Here is a 19,540-nt window from a genome sequence, read left to right as displayed (position 1 = left end):
AGCAAAGTGGCATATAATTTAAGATGGATGAAAAATAAATAAATCAATTTTGTAGGATAAGCATGTTTCGCATGTTTCACGTGTTTCTCCATTACTCTAGCTTAAACGTGAACATTAACTATGATATGAGGAGCTTTAACTATTATTATTTATTTTTAGAAAATAAATGCTAGTTGCAGTTATTAAAAAGTAAATTTCCAACACTTTTCATTTTGTTGATTAAAGGATATAAAAAATAGTGATTAATTAAAAAAATATAAAATAATAATTAATAGCGCTAATAATAAAAATTTATTAATTTTAAATTAAAATTTATTATAATCATAAATAAACTATTAGTAAACTATCGAACTTATGTTAAATAAAACGTCAATTCATCTAATTACCCACGCTTAAATCGATATAAATGAGAAACTTCTAAATTTTGTGCATTACCCAGAAAAAGAATAGATTTTAATACTGGCCCACAAGTCCACAACTCTCCCAGTATTAGTAGGCGAGCTCCCATATGAAACTAGCTAAATGGCAATTATGGTGATTGTGTGCGGTTCATCTTCGTCAACCCAACATTGTTAGCTCTCCTACCTCCCAACCACACGCCTTAAATGTATCGCCCGTAATATAGGCCCAAACCCATCTCTTCTTCCTCATTGCCACCGCTACTTCTACTTCGTTTTTGTGCATCTCGTTCAAAATTCCCAGTTCTACCTTTGGTTCTCTCAGTTTCTGCTGTTAGCTCTGAATCTTGAGCTGAGTCCTTATCAGTTTAAAGGGTTTGTTTTGTTTTTCATTTGGTGAATTGGGTTTCTCTCATTTCATCTCCAAAATGATGGTCACTGTAGTTTCACGCAGTGGCAGAGAGCTCGTCAAAGGAGGCATTAAGCTCAATGATTCGGTAATTTCTATGGCTTACTCTCTAGATTTCATAATTGCTCTATTAGTATGGTTGGCTGCTTTGAGAACGCTGGAAAGAGAAACAAGATGTCCTTAATTTTCTTTTTAACTCCATACATTTTGGTTTGTTTTGTAGGCGACTGTGGCTGATCTGCAGGAGGCAATATATAAGCGAAGTAAGTGCTGTGCATACTTCACTCTTTGATTCTGAGGCTTATTTCAATGACTAGAAATTTAAAGTCTACTCTAATTTGTAGATCCTATTATGATTATACATTTAGTTTGGAAGAAAAAAGAGAGAAATTTTCTTCTGTAATGAAATTTGTCAAATTATGAAGTATTGAGAATCCCATGCAAGTATTCTATTGTCTAGAATTTCTTGTTGTTTGATCTCAAGTCCTTGATATTCATAGGGAAATCCTATGTGTACTCGGCCTACCATGGACCTGAGACTCATGAAAATAAAAAATGGGTACTATGATTTTTTGCATGGAGGGACCACTTGCCCACTTAGGTCCATGATCGACTGAGTCCAGACAAGTTTTTCTAGATATTCATATCCCTGCTTGCTTGTTTCTGGATGAACATGAAATCCTACACCTGCAGACATGAAATCCTACACCTGCAGACCGTTCCTCTTCTTTGATCCCTTTATTTATATTGCTCCAGAGTCCAGATTATCTCTTTTCTTTTTCCCAATTTCTCCGATCTGCTTCATGCTGGTGTTAGGGCTTGTAGTGTTGCTTGTGTGGCACAAATGCATCTTTCTAATGTTACTTGCAAAGTTGAATTACTGGCCGAAACTACTAGAACTTGGCAGAACATGTTCTTTTCTTTTTCTCGGTCAGTAATCAGTACAACTATATGCGTATGATAGTATGTAAGACATGAAAAAATTGCACAAAGCAAGCTCATGTGGGGTTCAGTTATCTATGGGCTTTTGTGTGTATTGAAGGGATGGTGACATTTTAAGTGCCTAACTTTTTTGGGATTTTACATTTGAGTGTTTGAACTTTATTTTTGTGAATTGCGTGACAGGCAGTGCATTGAAGTTGGCAGATTCATCTTGTACGGACTGTTATTATTATTATTATTTTTAAATATCCTCAAGTTACACCTTCATGCATGCTCAAGTTTATATGAATGAGAAATTTGAAAAATTAAAATAAAGTCATGTTTTTTTTTAAAAAAAATCAAATATTCTATGTCTGTTAACATAGTAAAAGAAAGGCAGATTTCCTATTATTTTAGTCTATCATGCATTTCTAGTTGCAGATCTAGAACGTTTTTTTCATAAGGTCAACATATCAGAATATTATTTTCCTATGTTTAAGATTTTTTCTAATAAAAAGAGATTTAATTAACTTTCCATCTGCAGAAATGCTTCTATCACTAAAAAAAGGTTCAATAATTTAATTTAGGAGTGGTCAATTTAGATAAATACACATATACATAAGAACATCTTTTTTATGAAAAAAAAGAGGGGTCATGTGATCCTTCATTTCTTTTAGTGCATCCACAATGTGCTTTTCTAGTCACCTGGAAAGTATAAGGTACCTGATTGCAAGTTTGTTTTCAGTTCAGGTAGTTAATTGCATGGAAAAATTCAGACACTCAAATTGATAACCCCAGAAAGTTGAACCGCCTAAACTGTCTTTTTTATGGTTATCTTATCTTGTGAAATATTGCTTCTGTGTTGAGTTTGTATGTTATTCTTTTGATGGTTGGTTCAATTTTCATTTTTAGTTGTTAAATTTCCACTTGCGTTGAAATTAAATTTGAGTTGTTCCTTTTTTGTAAATTCTGAAAGCTATTTGATTTGATTTATCACGCATAGTCATCTCTAATTCTTCATACTTACTTATTAAGATGTGAATATGAAAAACAATGGTTTTCTATTGGAAAACCCCATTTCCCAACTCATGGCAGAATATGCAAATTATGATTGTTTAAATATGCATTTTATTTTAATAACCTGGTTAACTGCTTACTGCAACAGCCAAAAAATTCTACCCTTCAAGACAGCGGCTGACCCTGCCTCTTCCACCGGGATCAAAGGGCAGGCCTGTTGTCCTTAATTACAAGAAGAGTCTTAAGGATTACTGTGATGGGAATTCAGACAACATAACCATAGTTTTCAAGGACCTAGGTCCACAAGTTTCTTACCGCACACTTTTTTTCTGGGAATACCTGGGTCCTTTGATCCTATATCCTGTCTTTTACTTCTTCCCTGTGTACCAGTACTTTGGCTACAAGGGGGAACGAGTCATCCACCCAGTTCAGACATATGCTTTATACTATTGGTGTTTCCACTACTTCAAACGTATTATGGAGACATTTTTTGTGCACCGATTTAGTCATGCAACTTCGCCTCTGTCCAATGTTTTCCGAAATTGTGCTTATTATTGGACCTTTGGTTCCTACATTGCCTACTATGTGAACCACCCACTTTATACTCCTGTTAGTGATCTTCAAATGAAGATTGGTTTTGGCTTTGGTTTGATTTGTCAAGTTGCAAACTTTTATTGCCACATCTTGCTGAGAAATCTTCGCACTCCAGATGGGAGTGGAGGTTACCAAATCCCACGTGGTTTTCTCTTCAATATTGTGACATGTGCAAATTACACAACAGAGATTTATCAGTGGTTGGGTTTCAACATTGCAACACAGACTGTTGCAGGCTATGTCTTTTTAGTGGTTGCTGCTATGATCATGACTGATTGGGCCCTTGGAAAGCACCGGCGATTGAAGAAGGTTACCTTCTGTACTTATTGTAGTATTGAACTAGTTTATTTTATTGAACATTCTGCATGGTTGGATATCCTGAATCTCACCTTAAACATTGGCAACCTGAATTTATCTTGTTATTTTGAATTTGATTTGCATAACATCTGTAGCATTAAGATCATATGTTGTTGCCTTAGACTGTAGATGATATAAATGTTAGATAAGATAGTTGTGCATATGGAATACAGCTCAAATACCAGAAAATACTTGTATTGATGTCAACGTGGCATTTTCCAATAGATTTAACTGTCCAACTTAAGGTTAGGGTTGTTTTTTTCCCTTTAGTCTGTGAGTTAAAAGTATGTTTCTTGACATCTATTCTATTTGTCTTCTTCAGCTATTTGATGGAAAGGATGGAAGACCTAAATATCCTCGCAGATGGATTATTCTGCCACCATTCCTGTAGACATGATCAGCTATTCCACTTCTTACTCGCTGCTTCGGCTCTCAGATGTCAAGTGGAGCACACTCTTTCACCAAATTGGTTGAAGATCTTAATCTCTTTTATTTAGACACCAAATTACTGGAAACTAGAGATAATCTTCCCAAATTGTTTTTTTTTTATTCTATTTTGTTTTATTTTATTAAAACTTTCTTCATTCTGTTAAAGTACTTGGGGAGTTCAATAAATCTTGCTGGTTTGTTAATTTATTAAGTTTGGCTTCTTGATGATCATCATTATTTCTTAGCATCTTTATTATGCTTTCTTTAGAATTTAGGGTAAATTACAATTTGATCCCTATAGTTTAGTGAACTACACACATTAGTTATTTTTAAAAATATAATATATTTAGTCCTTATAATTTTAGAAAATTGACAAACTAGTCCATTCAGCGAAAAGAAGTTACATCACTACATCACCTTTTTTGTTGGATTTTATAGGACTACATTGTGATTGAAATAAAGGAATTTTGTTGTATAAGTATTAATTTGTTGATTTTTTAATATTATAATAAATAAATAGTCCATTTTTAAAATATTTGAATTAATGTGTAAGTTTCATATTTTTAAAATTACTGGAAAGATTTATTAATAATTTTTTTAAAATTTTAAGAATATTTTAATATATTTTTTTAAAAATGAGACATCAGTGAGTTTCAATGTACAAACTGAGTCGTAATTTTTTCAATATAATATGTAAAGTACTAAAGCCATACATGTGATATGCAAAATCTTCTTTTTTGCTGATATCAAAGATGGATGAGCAGAGCAAGAACGTCCTTGAAAGCTTAAGTTCCAATGGACATGATCATTGATGCGCATCAGCAAGTGAGGAACATAGGTTTCCTGATCTGAAACCAACTCATCATCATCATCATGCCCACTTGTGATGTCCATGAGTAACTTTCAGAGGTTGTAGGTCTAAGTGGGCTACACCTCTTGTTCAAGTGGAAGCCTTCAGACAACTATTGTTGGCTGGAAAAAGTTTGCTCCAGCTACTTTGGAATCACAATTCTGGAAAAAAGCACTTCCTACTTCTGATTATTTTTCCAACACCACATTGCCAATCCATTATGAAAGGTGGCTTCCTTTTCTCTTTTTTTCATGTATCATGTACCTTTCTGATACTTTTGAAAAATCTTTAAGTGATAAGATATAAAAATCTTAATTTCTGGAATTATAATAAGTTTTATAATAATTTTTTATTAAAATTTGCACACAAATAAACTCAAGAAATGAAAATTAAAATGTTTAAATTTTAATAAATGGGGATGGATTAATTATAGAAGAAATAAAAATTAATTTATTAATTATACTAAAATTTAAGAATTTAAATATTTTTTTAAAATTTAAAAATTAAAATATAATTATTTTTATTTTTAAATTTTATTCATTCCTTGTTCATAACATGAAAAGTTGCATCAGCAATGCACGTGTGCTGATCTGCAAGACTGCAACTCCAACATAATCATGGATTAGGTTGGTCGTTGAGCTAATACTCCTTGAAACTCGAAGTAATACTCATTTATATATATACTTTTAATTTAATGATTTAATTTTATTAGCATTCTGGTATAATAAACTGAAATTTATTAAACAACATTTGTTAATTTTGATTTTTATGATTTTTAAATCATTACAATTTTTTTATTATTTCAGAGAAAATAAACAAAATTTTAAAATATTTGAAAGTTTTGAACATAAATTATTCTATACTCACTTATTTGATGGAATGAAATTTAAAAGTTTTTGAAAAATATTTTACACTTAATTTAAGAAGAAATTAAATTTAAATTTTTCTAAAAAAATTGAATACCTTCTTTTCTTAAAATAAAATAAAATGACCGGATAATCGGAAGGAGGAAATTAAGCCCATGACGCGTTCTTCTCTTTCTAAGTAAGTTATGCCCGCACAAAAATTTTATAAAATCCGACGGCCCACATTGCATCTCGCTCTTCCAATTCCATATATGACTCTTTCCCTTCATCACCTTTCAAAAGGAAACCACCCCCCAACGCCTGTTTCGCTTCTCTAAATCACCCTCTCTCTCTCTCTCAGAGATTGCTCTTCTTCTCTTAATTAAGGTCTGTATTCTCTCTTAATCTCTACTTAATTACTCTCTATGATTCATTGTTAAGCTGCCATTGGATCTTCCAGGGAAACGGTTGAAGTTTGTTCATTTGCTTCTTCAATATCTTTTGTTGAATGCAATTCTGTATCGTTAGTAGTCTGTGATTATATTGGAAAAATTTTGAATTTTGAGACTGATTTTTGCTTTTCTTCGTGTTTGCTTTATTGGGTTGTTTCAATTTGTTACCAAAATGAAAAGTAAATCAACAAGTTGATTAAATTGGACATCAATTTGCATTAGCTAATGAACTGTTCTTGCATTTTGATGGATTCATTCTCTCATGTCAATGTCCGTTGGCATCTTCTCTTAACGTCATAAGTCAATTTACTAAACAGACCTTAATAATATAATGTGGAGGTGACATGAGTGTACATTAGGGGATAAATTGGCTCGGTGATCTTTTTGTTATTTATGAAACTTTCTTAACTTTAAATATTGACCAGATATTAGAATTTGCAGGAATTAAAAGATGGCTGATGGTGAGGACATTCAACCCCTCGTTTGTGACAATGGAACAGGAATGGTGAAGGTATTTCATTGAACTTCTTATTATTATCAAGAATTTTCACGATTAATTCCAGGTGGTGGGGATTGCTTTTGAAAAAGCTGTGTTGAAAACCTCTGTCCAATGTATTATTTTGGGAAAAGAAAAGAAGATTTCATTTTCTCAAGAACAATGGCCTCTGTAGAAAAATAATTCCATGTTTTCTTATGCTGTTGCTTAATGCATTATAACTGGGTCTGCTTTTTAATTATTTATAATGTTTTTGGCAAACTGATACCATTGTTTACTTAAGGCTGGATTTGCTGGAGATGATGCTCCGCGTGCTGTGTTTCCCAGTATTGTTGGTCGTCCTCGTCACACTGGTGTGATGGTTGGCATGGGCCAAAAAGATGCATATGTTGGTGATGAGGCTCAGTCCAAGCGAGGTATTTTAACTTTGAAATACCCAATTGAGCATGGTATTGTGAACAATTGGGATGACATGGAAAAGATCTGGCATCACACCTTCTACAATGAGCTTCGTGTTGCCCCAGAAGAGCATCCTGTGTTGCTAACTGAGGCTCCACTGAATCCCAAGGCTAATCGTGAGAAGATGACCCAAATCATGTTTGAGACCTTCAACGCTCCTGCTATGTACGTTGCCATTCAGGCTGTTCTTTCCTTGTATGCCAGTGGTCGTACAACTGGTAAGCACTCTAAGGAATTTTAACATTAAAGGGGTTTTATTCCAAGCACCTCGTGTTTTATTTTAGCAAATTGATTAACATATTTGTTATATGATTTGTGGAATTTGCTACGCAGGTATTGTGTTGGACTCTGGTGATGGTGTCAGCCACACAGTCCCCATATATGAGGGGTATGCCCTCCCACATGCAATCCTTCGTCTTGACCTGGCTGGTCGTGACCTTACTGATCACTTGATGAAAATCCTCACTGAGCGTGGATATTCTTTCACCACCTCAGCTGAACGGGAAATTGTGAGGGACATGAAAGAAAAGCTGTCTTATATTGCTCTTGACTTTGAACAGGAGCTAGAGATCTCTAAAACCAGCTCTACAGTTGAGAAGACCTATGAATTGCCTGATGGGCAGGTCATCACTATAGGTGCTGAGCGTTTCCGTTGCCCAGAAGTCCTCTACCAACCATCCATGATTGGGATGGAAGCTGCAGGCATCCACGAGACGACATACAACTCCATCATGAAGTGCGATGTTGATATCAGGAAAGACTTGTACGGTAACATTGTTCTCAGTGGTGGCACTACCATGTTCCCCGGCATTGCTGACAGAATGAGCAAGGAAATCTCAGCTTTAGCACCAAGCAGCATGAAAATCAAGGTGGTTGCACCACCGGAAAGGAAGTACAGTGTATGGATTGGCGGCTCCATCTTAGCTTCCCTCAGCACTTTCCAGCAGGTTGGTTAAAATTTATTCATGGATCTTACTATGAGTGTAATAATTTTTTTCTTGTTTTTCTCATTTGGGATTTTGATATTACAGATGTGGATCGCAAAGGCAGAATATGATGAGTCGGGGCCATCGATTGTGCATAGGAAGTGTTTCTAAATGTTTTGAGAATAGGTTTGTTGAAGAAAGTGGAGAAAAGAAAGTACTGTTTTTGTTGTTTGGGAAACAAGTGGGTAGCTTGCTCACTTTTTCATTCTAGCTTTTTTGTGCTTCTATGTTTATTATGACATGTTGGAGTTATAAGTTTGAGAAGGCAAGAAGTCGATTGCCCAAATGATCTCGTCCTTAATTCTTTCATTCCTGAGTATTTTTTTCCTGTTAAGATTCAGTTTGGCTGCGCCTTTAGCTCTTAGAGTGTATTTAGAATTAACACTACCCTATAATTTAAAAAGAAAAAATCATTTTATGTTGATTGAATTACACACATAAGTTAAACAAATATTTATTTGAATTTTATCTATTAACCACATAAAGACTATTTAATTTTATCTATATTTATTATTTATTTTTTAAATAAAGTTAATCCAACTCATAACTTATTAAACTCATTTTTTTTAGATTTATTTTTTTATATTTAAATAATTTATGAAAATATTAAATAATTTAAACCATTACTCATAACACTCTTTTTATTTAATTTAAAATTTATTTTTCATAAATTTAAATAATCTAAAATATAATTTTAATCGCATAAATAAAAGTAAATAAAAATCATTATTATTGATTATTATTAAAAAATGATTATAGAAAATAAATATGAATAACTTAGCTTATAAATATTTTTGAAAAGGAAAAATATTAATATACTTAGAGTTAAAATATTGAAAATTAACAGTAAATTTTTTAAATTAAAATAGAACAAAATAATTTATTGATCTAAAAATATTATTTAACATAGCGATTTTATTTATGAGAAAATAACTATCAAATTTCTAAATTTTTAAAAATTCATTATTTCGTATTTATATTAAAATTATGAGTAGAAATATTTATATATTTTATAAAATTAAGTTATTTAATAATTTATTAAAAAATTATTAATGAATTTATTTAAATTTTAATAAAAAATTAAATAGTATGAATATTTAAATTTATAGATATTAAATAATATATATATTTAAAATTATATAGTATGAATATTTAAATTTATAAATATTAAATAATATATATTTAAAATTATATGGATTAAAAATATAAATATTTAATTTAAATTAATAGTATAATTTTTAAATAGGGATAAATTAATAAATTTTTAAAAATTTAATAATTTAATAATAATTTTTCTTTTATTTATTTAGAATTGAAAAAAAATTACCTCAATATATCTAGATAATTTAAAAAATTTTAAGAGAGTCACATCGATGATTATTAAGTAATACGTATATTTAAAATTATATAGATTAAAAATATAAATATTTAGATTAAAAATATAAATATTGTTAATATAAATTAATGGTATAATTTTTAAATGGGTTAACTAATAAATTTTTTAAAGATTTAAAAATTTAATAATAATTTTTTCATTTATTTAGAATTAAAAAAATTATTTAAACATAATTTAAACAATTTCAGAATATTATATATATTTAAAATTATATAAATTAAAAATATAAATATTTAATATAAATTAATAGTGTAATTTTCAAATAAAAAAAATTAATAAATTTTTTAAAAATTTAGAGATTTAATAATAATTTTTTTCTCATTTGCTTAGAATTGAAAAATTACCTAAAACACACCCTAAATAATTTAAAAAATTTTAAAAATCCAGGGCCTCTCGATCCACTGTGAATCCGTCACGTCACTGATCTCAGCCATACTGGAGTCCTCTCTTGTATTGTTAACTCCCAAATTTAAATTTCAATTAAAACTAATTAAAAAGAATGATTACATATTAACGGATTGAAATTTTTTTTTTTAAAAAATAAATTTGTTTACAATATAGTATGTAATAAATTAGCTCAAGTTCAAAATTTTCATTCGTTTAGTGAATGACTCATGCATTTACCCGATTATTTTTTTTCTTTGTAAGAAAATAGAAATACATTAAATAAGTCAAAGTCAATATAAGTTATGGTCTAGAAAATATTTAGAAAAAACCATTAAAAACTAAAAAGAAAAAAATTAAGGTTAAAAAAACATAGATACATTAATAGAAGGAATAAACCCTAAATAAAGAGCTCTAGAAAAGTGTCGCTGTTAATAGGAGTGAACAATAGCGATAGTAGTAAGAGCAGAGGATCCTCCATCAATTCTACCCCAACAACCATCTCTTAGGCATGCCTCTTAAAAATAATAATTTTAAGTATAAAAAATAAGTAATAAAAACACACTAAGAGAAAAAGTTGAAAAATCATGGATCAACAAAAAAAAATTAAGCTAGAAAGATCTCAATCAAAGTATAAAGAATTGGACTAAAAAGTCTGTTGAAGATCAATAAAGCTTATAAGATGTAGATCCGAAAATAAAGTCTAAATGAGAGTTAAATAATTGAAGAAAATAACATTCAAGCTAATATTATCATCGTGACAATGTTTTTGAGAGTATGTATAAACTTGATTTGAAGGGTTACATTTTCCTTATTTATTTATTTTTTTCATATTATCCAGTAATGCATAATCGCTACTGCTATAGTATCATCTGTTCCTATCACGCAGAACTATATGTATGAGTGTACCTACTTATCCATCATAGTCAGACGACCATTTAATTCTCCTCTAACGCGCGTGGTGGTAGGATCGAGGCATAACTAAACCTTCTCTTTTATTATCCATCACATAATGCGAGATAAGCTCCCTTCTAGTAGGTTCGGGCTTTCGAACAGTCCAGCTTGCTTTAGGCATGGGATTGATTTGCTTAATAGACTCCATTGCGTTTTGAGTTGTCTTTTTTTAGAGTTCGACTTCAGTCCATATGTTAGAGATCCGGTGGTCATTAGAAAAAATTTAAATAAAGAATCGACTTTGTAATAGTCTTTAAATTAGTCAACCATTTAAACAATGGGTGACAGTTTATCCACGTCGTATTAGATTCAAATTTAAACAAATATTATCATAATTAAAATTTCAAAAATAACCTTATTGAAGCACCAAATAATATTGTAAAAATAGAAATGAGATGTAATTAGCTGCGACAAAGAAAATAATTCCTGCTCAACGAAAAAAAAAACCAAATACTATCATAAAAAAGCCATAATTGAAAACAAAAACTATTCACAATCCTTTTTTTTTCTTTTCAAAACCCTCTTTGCTGTTGTATCGTGAATCTCTCTTGCCTTAATGGGCAAAAGTGACCCTTTTCTCTAATTTGGGCGTTACCTAATTAAATTACATAATATGTATTTAATTTTTTAAATAAATTAAATAAAATTTTATTTACTAATTCTCATAATGTTATAGTGTCTCATGCACTGTCTTGTATTTTATAATGATAATACATAAAAATTTAAATAAAAAATTAAAAATTTCATAAATATTATCCGAAATTCAATAAAATAAAAACTGAGCCAAAAATGGAAATTAATCGATTCACTTTGTTCAAGTAATCATTGCAAAATTATTTTGTGATATCATCTTTCCGTTCAAAATTTTCATGAAACAACAATCATTATAATTCATGACCGACTGTTTCGATGTTTTAGGCCGATGTTTTAGGCCTCTCAAGGCTCCGTTTGTCCAATAAAAATTTTTTTTTAGTATTTAAAATATTTAAAAATTTTAGGCAATAAATAATATTTTTTAATAAAAAATAATTAAATCATTTAAAAAATATTTTCTTTTAAAAAAATAGAACTATTTTTCATATTTAAAAATTTTTATTAAAGTCTTGAATTTATTAATTTATTTTATTTTTTAAATTAAATTTAAATAATAAAAAATAAATTATCTCATTATGTGAAAAATATTTTTTACAAAAAATATTTTTTAAATACAAGTTAAACTCAATTTAATTCAAATTTAATTATAAAATTTAAGTTAATTAAAATTACAAGTTTAATTAAAATTACAAGCTTAATTAAAATTAAGTTAATTAAAATTACAAGTTTAATTTTAAGTTAATTAAAATATTTTTCGTGAAATATTTTATCTAAATTTAATTATAAATTTTAAGTTAAACTCAATTTAATTCAAAAATTAAAATTTCTTGTATAAATTCCATTAATACTTGTTTTAACCCAAAAATTTAGAAATTTATTTCTTAAACTTTTTGAATTTAGCCTAAAACAACAAGTTTAATTTCTTGTTTCTTTAATTTTTTTTTTTGACTAATTTAAACTTGAATTGAAACTTTCATAGTAATTTGTGAAAAAAAAATTGAAATACGTACCCAAATTGAATATCGTCAATGACTAAATGGTTGAACCAAACCAAATTTGCAAGACTCTAAACAGCCTAAAACTTGGTTTGGTTTTAGTTCAATTATTTACTGGTTTGATTTTGGTTTGGCATGATTCCCGATTCTTTGATATTCTTCTTTATCCAAATTGTGATCCGTAGTCATATTTAAGTGTGAACATTTGGCTGGTTCGATTTAAAATCGAATCGAACTAAATAAACTAAAAATTAAAATTTTGATATTTATAAAAGTAAAACTGAATTGATTGATCAAAAATCAAATCAAATCGAATCGATCTGATTCAATTTGATTCAATTCGATTTTGATCGGTTTAAATTTTTAATAATTTTTTTATTTTTTACTCTTTATTTTAGTATTTTAAATTTTAATTAAAATATTTTAATTTTAATATGATCTAACCTCACTATATTATTAAAAATAATATACTATTATCACTAATCAGTTTAGTTCAATTTTTTTAATTTTTTTCTGATTAAAATTAAACCGAATCGAAATAACTAGGGCTGTAAATGAGCCAAGCTATTCGTGAGCTACTCAAGACTCGGCTCGATAAAAGCTCGACCGAGTTCGGCTCGTTTTTTAAACGAGCCAAGCTCGAACTCAATTTTGAGGCTCGTCACTTAAACGAGCTGAGCTTGAGCTCCATAGTATTCGGCTCGTTAAGGCTCGCGAGCTGGCTCGTTTTTAGGCTCGCGAGCTGGCTCGTTGAGAAGGCTCGCGAGCAGGCTCGTTGAGAAGGCTCACGAGCAGGTTCGTTAAATAGGCTCGTGAGTAATATTGTTTAAATAAATTGGTGAACCAATTCGTTAAATAAATTTATGAACAAGTTCATATATTATTAAAAAAAATAAAAATAACTATAAAGTTATAAAATTTAAACTATTATAAATACTTAAAATTATAGTATTGAAAATTATAAATAATTAAGATTAATTATTATAATTAATATTCTTTAAAATTAAATTATAAAAATCTTTTGTATATAATTATTATAATAAGATTTCATAAAATTAATGTATAATCACAAATAATTAATATTAATTATTATAATAAGTATTCTTTAAACATGATAAATTGAGTTATAAAAATTATATACATTTTAAAATTAAAGTATAATTATAAAAAAAATTTTGTATATAATTAAGTATACAATATAAAAGATGATAATAATTATCAAAGTATATTAATAATAATTAATTAAGGTTATATGGATGTTGAAGTTGAAATTCAAGTTAACTAATTGAATAAGCATGAAGATGATTATGAAAATAATTAATTATATTAGCTTGTTTCAACTATTGGAAATTGAAATCAACTTTATTCGTTTGATATTAAACTTTGTGTGTAATCTAATTTTATTATGTTGTTGAATTTATATTTATTTGTGTTATTTTAGTTATAAATTGTGTTACGTAATTTGTTTTATGTACACTCTCTTTTTTTTATGTACACTCTCTTTTTTTTATATTATTTAAATTAATGATAATTAAAAACTGATTAAAGTGTAATTATTAATTCGAGCTCGAACCTGAACTTGAGTTCAAACCAAACTTTTTAATTTTGAACTCGGTCTCGAGCTTTTTTAACGAGTTTCTTAATCGAGCTTTCCGAGTTCGAGCTCGAGTTTTATTAACGAGCTTTTTAATCAAGTTTTTCGAGCTTGAGCTCGAATTAGACTCGTTATTGAATCGAACGAGCCTTTCACGAGTCGAGCTCGAATCGAACTCGATTATAATATTTAATTCTCGAGCCGAGCTCGAATCAAATATTAGAGCTCGAGTCGAGTTCGAGCTCGAGCTCGAGCTTCCAAACTTTTTTAATAAACGAGTTTAAACTTTACAAAACTCGGCTCGGCTCGGCTCGATTACACCCCTAGAAATAACTGAAATTTTTAAAATTAAAAATCGAATCGAAATGAATAAAAAATTAAATCAAAATTTTAAATTAATTCGATTTGATTAATTTTTTCGATTTGAATAAAATACCGATCGCTTTAATCATATTAAAGTCTATTAATTAATATTTTTATTAATTTTATTAAAAAATATTTTATTATTTAATTTTTTTAAAATATATTCTTATTTATCCAAATTGTAATCGGATGGCAGTGGATCGGGTATTTTTGGGTACCCGATCCGACCGAACCCTAATAGAACGGATTTAAATAGTTATAATCGGATTTGGGATGAGTTCGGATTTTAAAAATAATACCCGTTGCGGGTTCGGATCGAATTCGGGATTTATGTACAGGGTACCCACTACCCGAATCCGTTTATATAAATAATTAATTTAATATAAAAAATATATTTTACAATAATATTTATAAATTTTTATTTAAAAATTTAAATTTAAATATTCTTTAGAAATATTAAATTTTTTAAATAAAAATTATTAATGAAAAATATTTTTTATATAAATTATTAATTAAAATATATAAGATTAAACGAGTTCGAATTTATTCGGATAATAATAATCGAGTTTGGGACGGATTCAGATAATTTAAATTAATTTTTAATCGGGTTCGAAACGGATTCGAATATTACTAATATAAATCAGGTTCGGATTCGGGTAGTTTAATTTTCGCGGGTACCCTACCCGTTTACATCCCTATCTATAATCACATTAAAGTTTATTAATTAAATTTTTTATTTAAAAAATATAATAGTTGATCAGTTAAATTTTATAAAAAAATCTATTAATTAATTTTTTTATATAAATATATTTTAAAGGTTTTTAAAATGTTTAATAATTAAAATTAATAAAAAAATTAATTAATATAATTTTAAAATATTAAGATATTTTGATATATTTTTAAAAATAAAAAATTAATTAATAACTTTTTTTATATAATATAGAGAGTAAATAATAAAATTTTCAAATTAAAATTGAAAAGGAAAAAACACAAAGAAATGAAGGCAAGAAGAACGCGCGAAGGGCGGAGTTGAAGTTTGAAATGAAGAACAAAGGGGAGCTCATGAAGCGTTCCACAGCGTAAGTTGTGCCCAAACGAGTCACCGCAATTAACCCAATGGTCTACATTGCATCTCGCGCTTCCATAGGTCTCCCCATTCTTGCTTCCTAAAACCACCATCTCTTTCCTTTCCTTAATTAAGGTCTGTTCTCTCTATATTTTATCTCTCTTTTCTTTTTCAAATCTCTCTCTGTTTCTCTTTTTATTTCCTCCTACTCTGCGATTGGTTCTGCTTCTGAAATTGTTAAGTTTGTTTTCTTCATTCTCTAAGTATAACCAGTTTTCTGAATGATGCTTATTTGTTTATTTTTATTAGTTTGAGATCATAATTTTTGGTTTACATTTGTGGGTTCTTTGAGTTTTTTAATAATTTGATGGGGTCTGGATTTGCGTGTAATGGTTGTGGATTGAGAAGAAATGAAAATGGAAGTTGATCGAGTTGTTAATATGGACATTAATCAAGAAAAAAAAAACTGAAATTACAAAGAAAAGGAGAGGACAATTCTTTTAGTTATATGACAAATGAAAATGATAAAATCCCTTTTATTTAATCAATTTTAATTTGGCATAAAGATGCATTTGTGCCCATGTCATTGTTTGTTTACAATTTATTGTCTCCTACTCTGTACCTCAGTGGATAACATTTGCAATGGCAAAGTTTCTCTCAGTTTTGATTGATCAATCAAATAAAAAGACTTATTTAGCTATGTTAGTGTTCCATGAATGAACATAAAAGGAGATACAATGACAGTGATCGTGGTGCATTTTATGTAAATTTTGAACATTTTTCCAATATGGCAGGCAGTAGAAGATGGCTGACGCTGAAGATGTTCAACCCCTTGTCTGTGACAATGGAACTGGAATGGTCAAGGTATGCCATTGGGCTTCATTGCATTTGTATTTGGAATCTGACTGAAGAGTTAATTAGTTCTGTTTTGGTGTATTGTGCTTGGGGGAATTGATTTCAACATTTGCTCTTAGGCTGGATTTGCTGGAGATGATGCTCCACGTGCTGTGTTTCCCAGCATTGTTGGCCGTCCTCGTCACACTGGTGTGATGGTAGGAATGGGGCAGAAAGATGCATATGTTGGTGATGAGGCTCAGTCCAAGCGAGGTATTTTAACTTTGAAATACCCAATTGAGCATGGAATTGTCAGCAACTGGGATGACATGGAAAAGATTTGGCATCACACCTTCTACAATGAGCTTCGTGTTGCCCCAGAAGAGCACCCTGTACTGCTGACTGAAGCGCCTTTGAATCCCAAAGCCAATCGTGAGAAAATGACCCAAATCATGTTTGAGACCTTCAACACTCCTGCTATGTATGTTGCCATTCAGGCTGTTCTGTCCTTGTATGCCAGTGGTCGTACAACTGGTAAGCAGTTAAATAATTTTCTTCATCCATGGAGCTTTTCATTTGAAAATGGAGATCTTTGATGTGCAAATAGTAATGTCTATGTGCTAGATGGAGTTAATTTTAGTGTAGATGCGAGACTTGTTAGTTGGCGTGCCAAAAACCTAGTTCATATGAGATCATTTTGCAAGAAAAAATTTAAAAGAATTCTTGTAAAATCATACAAAAATCTAACTTCCTTCAGAATTAAAATTTTTTGAATTAAAAAGAATTGAACTTTTTCATTTCAAACAAAAAAAATTAATAAAAATAAATTGAATTAAATTTTTGCAGAATTCTTGATACTAAATCGAGGGTACAATGTCAGGATTAGTTATCATTTTTCTGTTTAAATTAGTATTTTCTGGGAAGTTCAATTTATCTTACTCAAGGAACTCTATGTTATTCTAGTCAGTGTGACTGTTGTGGAATTTGCTGTACAGGTATTGTGATGGACTCTGGTGATGGTGTGAGCCACACAGTTCCCATATACGAGGGTTATGCACTCCCACATGCAATCCTTCGTCTTGACCTGGCTGGCCGTGACCTTACTGATCACTTGATGAAAATCCTCACTGAGCGTGGATACTCTTTTACCACCTCAGCTGAGCGAGAAATTGTGAGGGACATGAAAGAAAAGCTGTCCTATATTGCTCTTGACTTTGAACAGGAGCTAGAGACTTCGAAAACTAGCTCATCAGTAGAGAAGAGCTATGAATTGCCTGATGGGCAAGTCATCACCATTGGTGCTGAGCGTTTCCGTTGCCCAGAAGTCCTCTACCAACCATCCATGATAGGAATGGAAGCTGCAGGCATCCATGAAACCACATACAACTCCATCATGAAGTGTGATGTGGACATCAGGAAGGACTTGTATGGTAACATTGTTCTCAGTGGTGGCACAACCATGTTCGCTGGTATTGCGGACAGAATGAGCAAGGAAATCTCCGCATTAGCCCCAAGTAGCATGAAAATTAAGGTGGTTGCACCACCAGAGAGGAAGTACAGTGTCTGGATTGGTGGCTCCATTCTGGCATCCCTCAGCACTTTTCAGCAGGTTGGTTCAAATTCATTCATGAATATCCACAAAATGTTTGTGTGAAACCACGTGAGTTTAGAATAGAGATAATGTGGACCTTATAAGGGTTTTGAGCACTCCTCCCCTTAAATTAGTTATTGGGACAAGTTAGACTTGACCAAAATTGAACAGTTTCTTATGCCAAGTTTAATTTATGGTTGATGACTTTGCATGCTTGTTTATTGAGTGCAGATGTGGATTGCAAAGACAGAATATGATGAGTCTGGACCATCAATTGTGCATAGGAAATGCTTCTAAGTGTTTCAAGAATAGGATTTTGCTGAAGCAAGAAGAAAAAAAACGTTTAACTGCTTGGTTTCTTGGAAAGAAGTGGATAGCTGGACACCCTTTCCTTGCATGTTTATTACGGTGTTGCAGTGATGACTTTGAGAAGGCGAGGAGATGATTGCCAAAATGGTCCAATTCTTTCATTATTATTATTCACAATTTTTTCCCTTTTTACTCCTAAGATGCATTTTGATCTGCACCCTTAATTTTGTTGGTGGGTTTGAGGGCTTCCTGAATAATAGTTGCCATTATCATGAGTTGGTTCTTGGGATTCTTGGCTCTTGCATCTTAATTTACCATTATAAAATATTTTGAAATTTTTTGTAGACTGCTGTTGGACAATTTCCTAATTTTATGAATTAATTTCAACCTTTATCTTGTACTTTTTTATTATCATCATGTAATATTTTTTTGACAAAGGGACAGGGCAAGACCCTTAGTGAACAACTCTGATCTGTCTAGGATAAGCAACCTCATACTATCGGCAAGTAAGATTTGATAGAGACCAGGGGGACAAATTGAATCAAGTGAAATCCAGGAGCCATCTTCGTATCAGCATTCGCAAGCCAATCTGCAGCCTGATTCCCTTCGCGATAGACATGCTGAAACTTCACCATCCAATTCCAGTTCAGCATACTCTTGACAGCCATGAGGACCGAAGAATGAGCACCTTATATACTATTATTACTTAACAAGATTCAAGCAGTCTGGTTATCAACTTCAACGATTACCTGTTTAAAACCTCTCTCCCAAGCAACAAGGAGTCCACCATAGATGCCCCAAATTTCTGCATCCAATACACTGCATATTCCAATGTTTCTAGTGAAACCAACAATAAAATTACCCAAAGAATCCGCAAAAGGCCTCCAGAGAAAGCAGCTCCAGTCATATTCCGTTTCATTGCTCCATCCATATTAACTTTAATCCAATTGATAGGGGGAGGATTCCAGCTGATCAAGACAGTGGACTTGGATATGCATGGTTGACAACAATCATCTAGGCTATTATTAGCTGCCAAGATATCATGGTAAAGGTGGGTGCTCAATGAAATTATATCAGAACAACTACTAAAGGAGTTATAAAAGATGTAATTATTGTGATTTTTCCAAATATTCCTTCCACTCTCCTCGTTAGGAGGTTTGTGGGCAGCGATTCGAAGTGGGGTATTCGAGTTCAGTAATGTGCTAAGAAATTCCCAGTTCCATTGCATACTACCCGAAACCAACTCT

At 30.7% G+C, this 19,540-nt stretch overlaps 3 protein-coding genes across 5 annotated transcripts; all 3 read left to right on the top strand.

Moving 5' to 3' along the window:
• The first annotated feature begins 490 nt into the window (after window positions 1-490).
• LOC110624009 (very-long-chain enoyl-CoA reductase) lies at window positions 491-4,336 on the top strand. The gene is made up of 4 exons (XM_021769054.1): window positions 491-895; window positions 1,031-1,070; window positions 2,894-3,648; window positions 4,019-4,336. Exons 1-4 carry the CDS (start codon window positions 827-829, stop codon window positions 4,085-4,087), a joined length of 933 nt encoding a protein of 310 aa, XP_021624746.1. The 5' UTR covers window positions 491-826; the 3' UTR covers window positions 4,088-4,336.
• Window positions 4,337-6,082: 1,746 nt separating this feature from the next.
• On the top strand, window positions 6,083-8,521 carry LOC110624427 (actin). Of its 2 annotated transcripts, none has more exons than XM_021769554.2 (5): window positions 6,083-6,207; window positions 6,714-6,783; window positions 7,052-7,445; window positions 7,561-8,174; window positions 8,259-8,521. In XM_021769554.2, the coding sequence occupies exons 2-5, from the start codon at window positions 6,724-6,726 to the stop codon at window positions 8,322-8,324; spliced, it is 1,134 nt and encodes a 377-aa protein (XP_021625246.1). In that variant the 5' UTR covers window positions 6,083-6,207; window positions 6,714-6,723; the 3' UTR covers window positions 8,325-8,521. The 2 variants fall into 2 exon arrangements, with proteins under 2 accessions (XP_021625246.1, XP_021625247.1); XM_021769555.2 differs by having other exon boundaries at window positions 6,137-6,207; window positions 6,705-6,783.
• Window positions 8,522-15,529: 7,008 nt separating this feature from the next.
• Window positions 15,530-18,492, top strand: LOC110624447 (actin). Of its 2 annotated transcripts, none has more exons than XM_021769590.2 (5): window positions 15,530-15,694; window positions 16,354-16,423; window positions 16,534-16,927; window positions 17,389-18,002; window positions 18,216-18,492. In XM_021769590.2, the coding sequence occupies exons 2-5, from the start codon at window positions 16,364-16,366 to the stop codon at window positions 18,279-18,281; spliced, it is 1,134 nt and encodes a 377-aa protein (XP_021625282.1). In that variant the 5' UTR covers window positions 15,530-15,694; window positions 16,354-16,363; the 3' UTR covers window positions 18,282-18,492. The 2 variants fall into 2 exon arrangements, with proteins under 2 accessions (XP_021625282.1, XP_021625283.1); XM_021769591.2 differs by lacking the exon at window positions 15,530-15,694 and adding an exon at window positions 15,710-15,795.
• Window positions 18,493-19,540: the final 1,048 nt, after the last annotated feature.

Source organism: Manihot esculenta, chromosome 10, assembly GCF_001659605.2.
Source record: "Manihot esculenta cultivar AM560-2 chromosome 10, M.esculenta_v8, whole genome shotgun sequence".
NCBI lineage: Eukaryota > Viridiplantae > Streptophyta > Magnoliopsida > Malpighiales > Euphorbiaceae > Manihot > Manihot esculenta.
Note: the sequence above shows the minus strand (reverse complement) of the source record. Positions and strands in the feature narration are given on the sequence as shown.